The sequence below is a fragment of the Durio zibethinus genome, chromosome 6 (assembly GCF_047325235.1).
Source record: "Durio zibethinus cultivar Kanyao isolate XHJ-2024 chromosome 6, ASM4732523v1, whole genome shotgun sequence".
Classification (NCBI taxonomy): Eukaryota; Viridiplantae; Streptophyta; class Magnoliopsida; order Malvales; family Malvaceae; genus Durio; species Durio zibethinus.
Window position 1 is genome coordinate 34,244,487 of NC_143167.1, and position 13,463 is coordinate 34,257,949.

General features: G+C 32.2%; 2 protein-coding genes across 2 annotated transcripts; both read right to left on the reverse strand.

Annotated features, from left to right (window-relative positions):
* Window positions 1-861: 861 nt before the first annotated feature.
* Window positions 862-2,335, reverse strand: LOC111284504 (transcription factor MYB8-like). Its single transcript, XM_022873169.2, has 3 exons — window positions 2,131-2,335; window positions 1,751-1,880; window positions 862-1,620 (listed from the first exon to the last, which is right to left on the reverse strand). Exons 1-3 carry the CDS (start codon window positions 2,264-2,266, stop codon window positions 993-995), a joined length of 894 nt encoding a protein of 297 aa, XP_022728904.2. The 5' UTR covers window positions 2,267-2,335; the 3' UTR covers window positions 862-992.
* Window positions 2,336-9,128: 6,793 nt separating this feature from the next.
* On the reverse strand, window positions 9,129-10,863 carry LOC111286485 (zinc finger CCCH domain-containing protein 20). The gene has a single exon (XM_022876478.2). It carries the CDS (start codon window positions 10,791-10,793, stop codon window positions 9,666-9,668), a length of 1,128 nt encoding a protein of 375 aa, XP_022732213.2. The 5' UTR covers window positions 10,794-10,863; the 3' UTR covers window positions 9,129-9,665.
* Between the last annotated feature and the right edge of the window lie 2,600 nt (window positions 10,864-13,463).

The window sequence follows — 13,463 nt, forward strand, 5'->3', positions numbered from 1 at the left end:
AATTAAATTGATGGTGCCAATGTAAAGATGCTATGATTGAAAGGCCTTAAGCCAGTGTCAAATGATGCGATGGGTTTTAAAGGGCTATTTCCGTGCTGAGCACGCTGCAGCTCTCAAAGGTAATTGGATAGTGATCAGCCTAATCAAATGAGATATAACATTGTCAATTCAAGAGAGGTAATCTCAGTTCGCCTGCAACACAGCACTATATAAACAAGAAAATATCGTATGTTATTAATGATGTTCACCCCTAAAGTTTGAAGTTGTTCATCACATATTGTAAAACTAGGGAGATCTAGGGTTCAGTGTGTGTGTATATATATACACATATAAACCAGCTGATTTCGAAGACTGTAAAGACCAGAAAAAAAAAAAATTTATTCTAAAAATCAAGTTTAGATAAGGAAAGAAGAAAAATCAAGTTCAGATACGAAAGAAGAAGAGTGAGAGAGCTGTCTCATGCATCAGCTATATATGATATGGCCATCGTCATGTCAGATTGGAGACGTTTTCTTCAACTTTGAATTGGCTCAACGACCGCAACTTTCGTGACCACTGACCAGTCAGAAAAAGCTAATAGTACTCACAAATTCCCCTAGCTGACTGCATGCGCTTCCTCAAGTTCATGAACATTTCACCATAACTATAAACCAAATTTTTACATTTATAGTAAAACTATAAGGCTCCACTGCCAAATAATATAAACATTATAGTAGGAAATAGTACAACCCACGTGACTGGTTCACTTTCTGCTGATGATTTCATAATTCCACTAGTTTAACTTTTCGTATCAGTTACATTGAACATTTCCAATTTTCCACCATATCAAAATAGCCTACTAAACATCGTATTATAACTTTTGAAAAGTTATTGTCTCCACTATGTCCCCTGGTTCTACTACTTCATTCAATTTACCATCTTTTAAAAAAGACTTTTTCCCATCTTCATTTTGGATGAATTCTAGCCATTTATATGCATCGACTACTCTAGGGTCAATAAGTGCTGTTAGCCAGCGATGTTGTAGAAGAAAAGAACCCAAAGCATGGAGCAACTTCACTGCTTTTATCTTGAAAGCTAGAGCCATTGAAAATATACTGAGGGCCCTTAAAATCAATGTCCAGTACGGTTCCTCTATCTTCAGCACCTCCAATATTGCTAGACCAAGCAGCATAATTGTTCTCCAAGAGAAAGGAAGATGAACTGGAAAGACTTGAAACTTCTTGAGAAGATGACATGCTGTAATTGTTATTAGCAGTACTCGTGCTATATTCCATATGCCCTGGCAGAAGAAACTGATCAAGTTGGTCCAAAATCAGTCCTGGATAATCATAATTTTGCTGGTATTCCATATCTGTCACGTAAGGAGATGTAGTACTGCCATTTGCGTTCAAACAATCTGAATTCCCATTAGCACGAGCTTCAGCTTCAATAGGAATTGAGCCAGAAAATTGCCCTGAGATGATATTACAGGTAGAGCTGTCAGCGATAGTTTCGTTGTTGCTGTTTTTGTCGAGTCCTTTGATTTTTCCTGCCAATAGTTTTTTCTTCAACTTGGTGTTCCAATAGTTCTTTACATCATTGTCAGTTCTTCCTGGCAGTTGAGCCGCTATAACAGACCACCTAAACCGAGAACACAGTATCAAGACGTTATTCAGATATATATAATCAAAACCATAAAAAAAATTAAAAAGAGAGACAGTGAGAGAGAGAGAGAAATGTAACTAAACAATTAAGAATTGAAGTGACTTGCCTTCTTCCTATGCTACAATAGAGAGAGCATATAATGTTATCTTCTTCCTCGGTAAAGCCTCCACGCTTGATGTCTGGTCTGAGATAGTTAAGCCACCTTAGCCGACAACTCTTGCCACAGCGTTTAAGACCTAAAATACAGAAATTTATTATCATCAAACAGAAAGAAAATATATACGTGCATGCATACATACATACATACATACATACATATAGATAGATATATATATGTAAAAGCTATCATCGATCCTGCAAAAGTTTTTGAAGAAATATGTCATGAACAATAATCTTCGCCTTGTTTTCAAAAGAAAATCATCATTGGCGTTAACTCCAAGGTTTAAGACAGAAGTAGAGATGATGATGACAGGAGAGGAAAGAGACCTGCTTTGCGGGGAAGAGCAATCCAATTGCCTCCAGTCCCATATTTCTCAAGGTAGTTTCTGAGAGTGTTATCTTCATCAGATGACCATGGCCCTCTTTTCACGTGGGCTTTGTCACAGCAAGGAGCTCTTCCCATTGAAACCACTTCCTGATCTGATCTCACAAATTCAAGCAAAGCACAAAGAGAAGTTGAGAGAGAGAGAGAGAGCGGGGTTAAGCAAATGCTCAAGTTAGCGGTGGCTTGGTATGCGATATATATGATACGGTCTTCAAGCTGGATAAAAACTTCAGGAAACTTGACTTTTTCTGACTCTTTCATATGAAAAAGCCAATACGACCCTTATTATTATTGTTTTTTTCACACAATTGGTTTACCATCTAACTTGCAAACAATTTATTATACTTTAAAAAACTTAACTTAAATATATGATCATAATAATAAAAATTTAACAGATATAAAAATCATGATAATAAATAAGAAAAACAAATAAAACTTGAATTTTAATATTATTTAACTATTTAATTTAAAATTAGTCTATAATAAGTGAAAATAGTCAAGAATATAAAAGCACGAACAATTCAAAAATTAAAGAAATGGGAGAAAAAGGTTGTCGATTTATTTAGTAGTAATAATTTCTTCGTTGGATAGCTTAGTCAATGCCAGTGCCTGACATAGCACGGAGATTTCATGCATTTGCTGTCAGCTGCAAACTCATTGGTAGTTTTTAAAAGTCCTTTTTTTATCTTATATACGCAAGAGATGAGATGACTCAAACAAAATGTGATGTACTTTTAGCATTGGCTATTATTGTGACAATCCAATAATACTTTGCTTCAACCTTAATAAAACATTAATCAACCGTAAAAATTCCTCTATTTATGAATTCAATATTTCGCAAATGATGAAGACAATATTGTACGTAGTAGCAATTGAAATATCAGAAAATGACCATTTCAAAAGCTTAGGCTGATAATTAGCGATGTCCCTTTAAAGCTAACACAATGGAATAGGAGAATGTTGCATCAGCCAATAGGCAAATGAAGGTCCCCATGATCTGTAGCATGCCAAAAATGATAAAGCACCGATTAGCTAGCCTCTTACCGTCATGTTTCGACAGCCCCAGTTTCCAATCACTTTAAATATATATATATATGAATTGCAGAGGGTAAAAAAGAATTAATGGGATTTTTTTTCTTTTTTGTAGAAATGTGTAGATTAATGTTAAAGTAAGCTGATATTAATTATTATCATCATGTTGGCCAATCCTGGATTTGTTTGACTAAGCAAACATTCAATAATTTGACTATGCAAGATATTTGATTAATTAATCAAATTAACTTTTGTAATACCTTTTTTTATTAGTTGAATTTTTCAAAAAAAGGTATGTCATGAAACTACTTTCTTATTTTTAACCTTTATCTAGAAGTCGATTGAATTCATTTATCCAAAAAAAAGTTAACTACATTCTTCAAAGATCGAGTCAATTGATTAATCAATGATATCGAACTTAATTTTCGTATTATTTTACCCATAAAATTTGAATAAACATATAACCCTTTGATGGTAACAAGCAAATTACTTCTAATATTCACACACATTTGTCCATGTCGAAGAAACTAGAAAATGAATAAATCGATTGAATGGTTATAATTAGAAGAGATCAGTGAAAAGCCAAATTGTAAATAGGTTTTAAATATAAAAAATTTATATGATTGATATCAAGGACTTACCTTCGAGTTTACTTGCTGCTAGATGTAGTAATTGACAGATCAGCAACAGTACTATCGCTTTCGATAGGGACTTTGAGAACTCACATTCAAAGAAATGGTCTCACGTTTTCTGCATTGAGTAGCAGAGAACACAAAACCATCTACCTTCATTTCTCAAGACAGAAGCCTATTCTTAGTAGGCAATGGATTAAGTATTGCCATGCCATCCTGGATATATGAAGGAATGCTTTGCGATATGATAAGTAAACCACCCTAGGCTATGCCAGCCAACTTCCTGTTGCTTGGGCCTCATCTCCTGCTAGACTTTAGCCATTGACTATATATTTGGCATCAGGAAATTTCCAAACTGAATTTCCATTCTGCTGCCTAATAAATTGAACTGCTATTTGCCTAAACTACAGCAGCTTTTTCCAACTCCAGCTGCTGCTTTGGTTTGTAGATACCTTCCAGATAGACTTCCCTTCCAGTACATACCTACGCCTGAATCCAGGCAGTCCACAAGGGGCCAGCATTGAAGAATAGAGACCAGATACATTGCATGATACAGGCTTGGCTCCACATTGACATATCCTTTCTGCCATATCCCTTTTACCAATTCCTAATCCATTAGAATATTATCTGTAATACTCCCACCTTCAATGAATGCACTTTGATTGTAAGTAATGAGAGAGGTGCCAGAATAAAAGTGATGCATTTGTAGACCACAAAGCAACAAAAAATTGGTCTGTAGTCCTTAAAGCATCTACAACTTCCCCATAATATTGTACTCCAGTAAAGAAATTTTTTGTAACTAGACTTAATAGATTACTATGAGCTTGTAAAGTAAAACTTTGGACCACATTATATTTGGGCTCAAATCATTGCTCCATAGTCTTAACTCATTGATGCTTTGAGTTGATTAGACCAAAACTAGTCGTCTAGTCCTGTCAATCATCAACTCAAGTGGACAAGGTCCAAGCTGTCAAGTACAGTAGTAAAATGTCTTAAGCCTTTCTAACAAAAAGAAATGCCTTGGACCATAAGCCTTCCGACCCTCATTCTGGACATAATTGGGCTGTTCATATGGTCCATGCCGAAAGTACTAGGATGTCAAAATTATATCGTAGAGGTTGGGAAAAGCTTCTTAATTTAACCATATATCTATTCAAGTTTGGAGTTGCGATGAGTTGCATAGACTTGAAATTAGAAACAATAGCGTATATTTGGCTGCATCAAGGAGCATAATAGATAGAAAGTGTTTCTTGTTCGATGCGTTTTTTCAGTCTCTTTTGCTCTTGATCAGCAGAAAAACTTGAGACTGAGTGTATGTTACATAGACCCATTTCATTTTATCACTAAAAATAGCAAAAGCAATTGATCATGGAGTATTTGATCTGTTTTTTTTTTTTTTTTTTTTCATTTGTAAATATGAATATTATGTTTTAATGTTTTGATGTAATCCCTACTTTCTTCCCCCTCCTGGACTGTATATATAATTAAACAAGGGAGAGAAATTTTGCAATATCAGATCGGTTGAAAAGCAAATATTAATGCTGTTCGTTACGTACCAAATCAGTCACACAAGAAGAAAGAAAAGAAAAAAAAAAATTCCCAGAAACTTTACATTTACAAAAAAAAAAAAAAAAACTTCTTCAATCTATGGTTTAAATAAAATATACATATTATTTTCCATCTATTTCCATAAAGGAAATCGACCCCAGATCATGCTTTGTCTCAGCTCTTTCTAAATTATATGGTATCATAATCCTAGTTCCAAAAAGTCCAAAGATTATTACATTCTGTCAGAGGTATATGTCAACATCAGATTGTACCAAACCCCACACCCCATTTTTTGTCTATACCTAAACTATTTGTTTTAAAGCAAAAATAATAATAGTAATAATAAGGTTAAATTAAATAAAGCCAAACCTGTTCGAATAAAACGTAACAGTACACAAGCGAAGGTTGAATTTGTCATTTTTTTTCTTTTCAATATAGCAAAACAATCAGCTTAATGAAACCATTAACACATGAAAGCGACTCCCAACTCTTGCCCTGCAAATTTTTATATCACTTCCTTGGGGTGATGGTAACCTTGTTTTGCCGGCAAATCACACTCTGCGGTGCCCTTTTTATTATTATTTGTGCCTATTATTTTGGCCTTGGTCCTTGTCAAAATTATATTACCACACTATCTTTCAATTTTTTTTCTTAATTTTTAAATGTATTAAATGATTTACATCAATAAATATGGGTCCAATGCTTTCCCTTACTTTGAATAATTTTCAATATGAAGATTTTGATCAATATCGATCATGACCATGATTAAGATTTAGCACTGACAATTTTGGGAAGATATTCAAGGACTTTAGGCAAGAAACCGGCAAAAGTCATCATCGTCACTTGTCCTAGATTTCTTTTTCTTGGACTGCAATTTGTTTGGACTCGCTTTTTATAGGTTTGAAAATTATAATATAAAAAAATAAAATTATTATTTTATATACATCTTAAAAGTTTTTAAACTTCAAATAAATTTAATAAAACAAAATATATATTTAATATTTTTATATCAAAGTAATTATAATATGTAATTTAAAATACGTTATAAATATATAAATTATTAATATATTATATATCAAATTTATAATTGTTGTAATTTCTAAGCTCTATTTTATTGGGTAATATTTTTGAATTTCATGAATCAATAAAATAATTTTTCAGCACAAAGATTGGCAATAAAAAAAAAAACTCGATCTTTTGGTGGGCAAAGATTTTTCTTTTTTATCGACGACATTAATGATGAATTATTGAATTACATTTAGTTTGAGACGAAGGGAGACAGTATTAATAATGGAGTAGCATTATGTATGAAGAGGAAACAAATAATTGTTCCTAGCTTTGGGATAAATCCATTGAATGTTTAGGATTCGTTTGTAGGTTGGGCTAGATTTGTAATAGACAAAGCACATGCATGTGTATTCATTAAGTTTAGCATTACAGGTCGTATCATCATCAGTATTAAAAAAGGGGCTCCCAACTAGAAGCTAACCCTAGAGTTTACAATCAATAATTTCCAGATCGTGTCTTCTTACTTAGATCCTTACGTGGATAGATATCATGAGAAAGAAAAAAATAAAGACAAATTATAATTAAAATAATAAAAATAATGTAATATAAGTAAAGCTGGTTCTTTACTTCTTGGTTGAAAAAAAGCGTTTTTAATTAGTCTGAATGAAAAAAATCTTGATCCTAGTTAGATTGCTATTGTTACTTTGTCTGGAGAAATATTGGATTGAGCAACGGCTCATAGCTAGGCTAGAGCCATGCAAAGAAGAAGGTTAAAATATTATGGTAGCTTCTAACGTGGCGTGGCCTGCTACATTGCCTTTCATTTAATTTTATTTTAAGTTAATAAATTATTATGCAATTTGAAAAAGAAACAATTAATTTCAGGAGAGAATTCACTGTGCTTTTAGAGTAAGAGATAATTAAAATTAAAATTTTATTATTTTATTAATGTTATAAACAACACAACTATCGCTAGTTTCAAATATATATATATATATATAAAGAAATAATTCTTTCTGGATAAAAGATCGGGAAAGCAATATTATAGAAGCAAGAAATATTATATCATACATTATAATTGGAAACAAAAGGTGATGAAGTAGAAGTTGCCAACTGTGGGGTTTCTATAGACTGGCATTTACGACCATTGCCTGCTTCATTTAAACGTCTTCGATTCTTCCAATTGATTTCATTTCCTTTATACAAATTAATCTTCAACAATAATGGTTTTTTTCATCCTTCTAAAAAAAAGAACAACTTAACTCATTCGGATCAAGTGGTGACAAATATAAGACAGTTTAAATAAGTCAATTAATTAATATTTAAATAAATTTTTAATTTATATTTAATTATTTTATTTAAAAAAACATTTTTTTTAATTTTTCAATCACGTCATTTTTTTTATGAAGAAAAATATTCAAGTGACATTAATAGTAAAATAAATCAATTTTATATTTTAAATAATAATTTATTTAAATATAAATTAAAAGTTAAAATTTTATTTATATAATAAAAATTAAAAATTCATTTTAAAAATAAAAAATAGAGCTCGTTTAATATTTTAGCAAAAAAAATTTTATCAAGTCTAAATGCTTTACCTAGAAGCTAATGCAACATCATTATTTCTTCGTACACAAAATTCGGCCGATTGGTCACACCAAAGTAATAAATATATACTCGATTCTTCTTCTCGCCATCTCACCTTTGGCGCATCCACAGGTTACCTCCCTTGTATCTGTCTCTCTTCATATACAAGTTAAAATCTCATAACCCAATAAGCAACTAACATTTAACCAAATAAATAAATAAAATAATATGCTGTAATTTATAAATTTATTCTACATATATAAAAAAATTATTTATTAACAAAATGTTCAAAACTGATTTTAACCATATAATAAAAAAGAAATTAAATTCAACCATAAAATAAAATAAATTCATTAAATTACTCAAATCTAATAATAATAAAGATGAAATACGATTCATGCATTCGCAATCAGTTAATAATTTACATAAAAAAATTCTTGGAATGACTAAATCAAACTTTTATTATTAATTTTAAAATCTTATAGAATGAAACCTATGTCTAAACCATGATTTGGTCAATTTTGTACGGTCCGGTATTACCCAAAATTGAATGGGTTTTTCTTCTCGAATGATCCGAGGGCTAAGTGAGAGTGCCTCACCATCATCACCCCCTACCCCCCCTCCAATTGAAAATGGACATACACCATCATGTTTTTATCTAAGCTGTTGAATGAAATTTCATGATGTTGCGTGTTGGAAGGGTTAAAAACAAAAGAACAAGTAAAGTCGGGTGCCAAGCTCTCTCTGCTTTCTCTTTTCAGAGATGTATTTTTTCTCTACTTCACACCCACTATGTCCCACTTTGACCAGGAACCGGGAAAAAGCCAATGCTTCTCTTCAAACTTTAGATTACATATATGGAAAAATAGTTGCCAATGCTTGATTTCTTTCCCAACCCTGAAGCCACACTCCATTCATACTCCGTTTTCACTCCAAAATCCACATCGATGCCGGGAAAGATTTGAGTGTTTGACTAGGTTAAGTTTCAGTCTACTACTTCAAACATCATCACTCGCGGAAGTTTTGAGAAGAAAAATACTTGAACAGCAAGTCTGTATCATACTCAATGGCAAAAGTCTATGCTGATTGCGTCATGCACTAATATAATGGAATTAACTCTGAAACTATCAAAATGGGAAATCCTTCACAAAATATTAATTGCATTAATCTGCAGGACCACAAGAGCATGCATAGCTCTGATATTTTACATTGATAATTATAATAATATTACTACTAGTATTAAATAAAGATAAGCGACTTAGATAATCATAATTACTAATACTTAGCACAAAATCAACCATTAAAATAGAGAAATAATCCGTCGTCTGCTACCTATACAAAAGCTTGTGCCCTTTTTTTTTTTTTTTGAGTTCTGATCTTCTGAAGTTCATAGAAAATTCCCCAAAAAAGAGATTCTAGTCCTCACCAGTCAGCACCCCACTTTGCTGGTAGGAAATAATATTTGATATGTACACGGGATCTTCAAGTTTGGTGAAGCAGCTATCCCAAAATATATTTGAGATTTTGAGAATTTTCAGATTTTCTTAACTTTTTCTTCGGATTCTAATCCTGTGAGAAGAAAACTCAAAATAGATTCAAATAAATCAGAAAATAATGAAATAGATTCACTTTTGAGCGAGACAGCTCACTTCCACTCCTTTTTTTTTTTTTCACTTAATCAGATCCGAAACCCAATCCACGTCAGGACCTTCAGAGCACTGAACTGGGTTAACCCTTTCCAATGAATTCTCTTTACTCAGTTTCTCAAACATCTTCGCACGTAAATCCCTTCCTGACTCAACTCTTTCCATCATCGGCTCTTCTTCACACACTTTATCACAAAAATCCAAGTACCCACTTCCAGGATGGGTCAAGTTTCGTGTCGGAGTACTAGGCAGACTAAAGAAACCGGGTCGGATCACTGCCCCTCTCGGAGACCCGAACGCAGAAGGAGAAGGAGAACAGCAGCCTACTTGTGTGTTCCAAGAAGGCAAAGACTTAACTTTACCAAGCTGCAAGTTCCTCAAAGAAACCACCATCTCATTAATAGAAGCCGAACCCAGAGACCGACTCAGCGACTGAGCCATAGGTGAAACGGGCGGTGAAGACTCAGCTCGAGGACTCATCGGAGGGGAGCCGGAACCAGGAGAAGACCAAAAAGTCAGCGTTTTAGCACAAGAAGGTGAACCATCATACGAATCAGGAGAGCTCACAACCCTAAGCTGGTCCGGAGTATGAGCAAAGAAACAAACCCGACGCCTACAACCCTGCCCGTCTTTGCATGGCTGAGTCCTGTAACGAGCAGGGTGGAGCCAGCACTCGAAAACCCCATGTGCGAACTCGCAAGAGTCTCCTTTGCGACAGTTTCCTTTCCTGAAATCAGGGCAAGCCGTACCAGAGTAATGACACTTCCTCGGGTCCCTCCGACGAGCTTTTTCACCAGGATGGGCGTACGGACACTCAGTCCAGTCATGAGACCGGCCACGTGCACATCTCCTAACTTTGAACTCAAACATCCTGAAATGATCGCAAGAGTAAGCATCAACTGGAGAATCCGGGTTGTCCAAACCCGAAAGCTCAGAATCCGACTCGACATCTAGTTCGTGCGAGGGCAAGTAACGTTGTAGCGTTGCTAACGCTTCCTGCAGGTAAAACGGATTACCGTTATTGTTGATGTGGTTGTCGGCTGCATTGTACTTGAGAGGAGAGTAAACCTCGGTCGTTTGATCACCATCAAGGTTAGGCCACGGTGGAACGTGTACCGTTGGATTAGGGCGATGAGTTTCTCCGAGCATCATTTTGCTGGTGTTTTGGATTTGTGAGATTTGTATACATGATCACCAGCAAGGTTTGGTTGTTTATAAGCCGAAGATGGTAATGGAAAGTAGGGGTTTAAACCGTGGTTAGGTTTGTAGTAACCGTGGTTGGATAAAATTCTAGGAGCTATTTTTTATTTTTTTCTATTTTCCGCTTTCAATTGCGGCAAAAAAAATCCAGGTGGCGGTAGTATTGGCGTCACGTGCTTGTTATTTAAGCAGATTTGAAAGTGCTTGTAGCGTTGCCACCTGTTGAGATTTGTCTGCAACGTGGCATTCCTTTGAGAAAGCTTGGAAACAATGTGGTCGTAGGGGTGTGAGGTGATCGAGGCTTTAGAATAATTAACCCAGTTAGGCCCTTGGTGTTCCGGCTTCCAAAGGCAGAGGAGCTTGAGATCCGCAGGATTAAAATGAAAAAATTGTTGTTTTCTATCTTTTTTATTTTATAAAGAAGTAAAAAAGGAATAGTATTATTGTAGTACAAATAAACGTACTGACAAATCTCCAGCCCCATCCACTTCTCTGACAGAAAAAGAAGAAAGATTTCTTTTTTTTTTATTGTAAGCGATAGATCAAAATCTCTGAATTTTTTTATGAAATTAAAACAATTAACGACGTAATGCTATTATTGGAGATGTTCAGCTCATATTACTTTTTTTTAATTAAAAATATGTTAATTTTTATTTAATTTTAAGTAATTTTATCTTTTCTTTTATTAAAATTTAAAATATGAATAATTTAATATAATTTTTAATGTTTATAATGTAAATTATATTTATTTTTTACATGATATAAAATATAAAATTAATGGATTATATGCTTAAAAAATAAGTTAAGCTGGCCCAAAATCTTGGAAGTTATTAAAATCAAATTCCAATAATTTTTTAAAGGATCATTTATTTTTTTTATCAAACCCTCTTAAATATCATTTGAATTTTCAATTAAGTAGACAATTCAATTTTTGAGGAGATCTTATTACTACATGTTTTGGGGTCCAATATTGTTGACAATTTAAAAACTATAATACTCATCTTAAAACAATCTTCCTTTTTCTCTACCTTTCATCAACATTTTTATTCTAAATTTTAATTAAAAATTTTATATTTATTTTTACTGTCTACCATGTAATAAGAGTTGTAGGCAATAAAATTATTAAATTTTAGTTTTTAAAATTTTATTTTGGTAATTTGGAAGTTTTCAACAACCTTTTTATTAAATTTCAGTAGATTTGTTTTTTGTTCCAAATTTCATTGGATTTGTTTAATTAATTGTCTAACTAATGTATTATTTGATATACATAAACGAAAAATTTTTAAATTTCATAAATAAAATTGATTATTTATCATTTTATTTTATTAATTATTTTAAATATACTCTCACACTGTGCATGACAACCTTCTTACCCCACCGATGGGGTTTAAAACTTAACAACGACGTGCAAACCACTCTTTTTTATCAACTTCTTTTTATGATTGTGTGAATTTTAAAATTATTAAATAACTTTGATTTCTATTCCATGGCTATTGGTTAGTCTCACACATTAAAACATACATATGATCGGGTCAATTGGAATGAATTTTTACTCATTTTGAATTTGATTTAATTTTATATTTATTAAATTTAAATTTGATCTAATCTGAAAATTTTTTTAATTTTTTATATCTTAATCCGATATTATATAGATCGTATCCGATTCGATCCGAAATTAATAAAATATTATTTTTTAAATATAAAATAATTTTTTAAATATTAATATTTAAATATATTATTATATAAATATTTAATTAATTAATTAATTTAAAATTTTATTTTTATATAATATCAAGTCGAGTCAATTTTATTTAAAACTTGAATCCGATCCAACTTCAATTTTTTTTTAATGTTACCTAATCTGATCCGATCCTACCCGAAATTCAATTTAAAAAAAAAAAATTAATCCTATAGAGTCGGATAGAGTAGAAACTGACATGGGTGGATTGGGTTGCAAACCCTAAACTTACCTATACTTCCAAATCATCTACATATTAGAAGTATTTATGGGTTAAATTGGATAAAATTAAGATCCATTAATATTTTTAAAAGCTTATTAAAAGCTTAATTATATTTATTATGAAACTATTAAAAGTTCATGTTTATTTTAAATATATTTTAAATTTAAAATATTAATTTAAAAACAAAATATTTTCACATATTTGAAACTCGAAATTTTTTTAAAAATTATATTCATGTTGGATCATATTCACGAATCTTATGAATCTATCTGCAAACAAATATATTACATATGTTAATTATTTTAGAGGACATCTCTAATGTTAATTAAAACTTAAAAATTATTTTAGAGATCTCTAAAACAAATAGTGAAAAAAAAAAATTATTTGTGTATTAAAAATAACCCAATGACTAAAACAATCAGTCTCAACAGCCTAAATTGAGGGTAAGCTTTGAAAATCTTAAAGCCACCAAGTATTGTTAAACCAAAGAAAACGATAAAGTATCATGTTTGCCTTGTCAACTCATTTGTCACTAATGTTTTAACTACATAGAATTTGTTCGATGTAATTTGATCATTGGGTCATATCAAAGGTAATAGTTCTGATTTCCCCATTTTTTTTTTCCCTTGTCCATTTTGACTATTTTCATCATTTTCTCTTC

What these genes read in the sequence shown, in the direction of transcription:
- LOC111284504 (XM_022873169.2), bottom strand. Translation starts at nt 2,266, where the DNA reads ATGGGAAGAGCTCCTTGCTGTGACAAAGCCCACGTGAAAAGAGGGCCA. An exon ending in TGCTCTTCCCCGCAAAGCAG is followed by an intron (nt 1,881 to 2,130) that starts GTCTCTTTCCTC and finishes TCTGTATTTTAG; the next exon opens with GTCTTAAACGCTGTGGCAAG. An exon ending in TATTGTAGCATAGGAAGAAG is followed by an intron (nt 1,621 to 1,750) that starts GCAAGTCACTTC and finishes TTCTCGGTTTAG; the next exon opens with GTGGTCTGTTATAGCGGCTC.
- LOC111286485 (XM_022876478.2), bottom strand. Translation starts at nt 10,793, where the DNA reads ATGATGCTCGGAGAAACTCATCGCCCTAATCCAACGGTACACGTTCCA.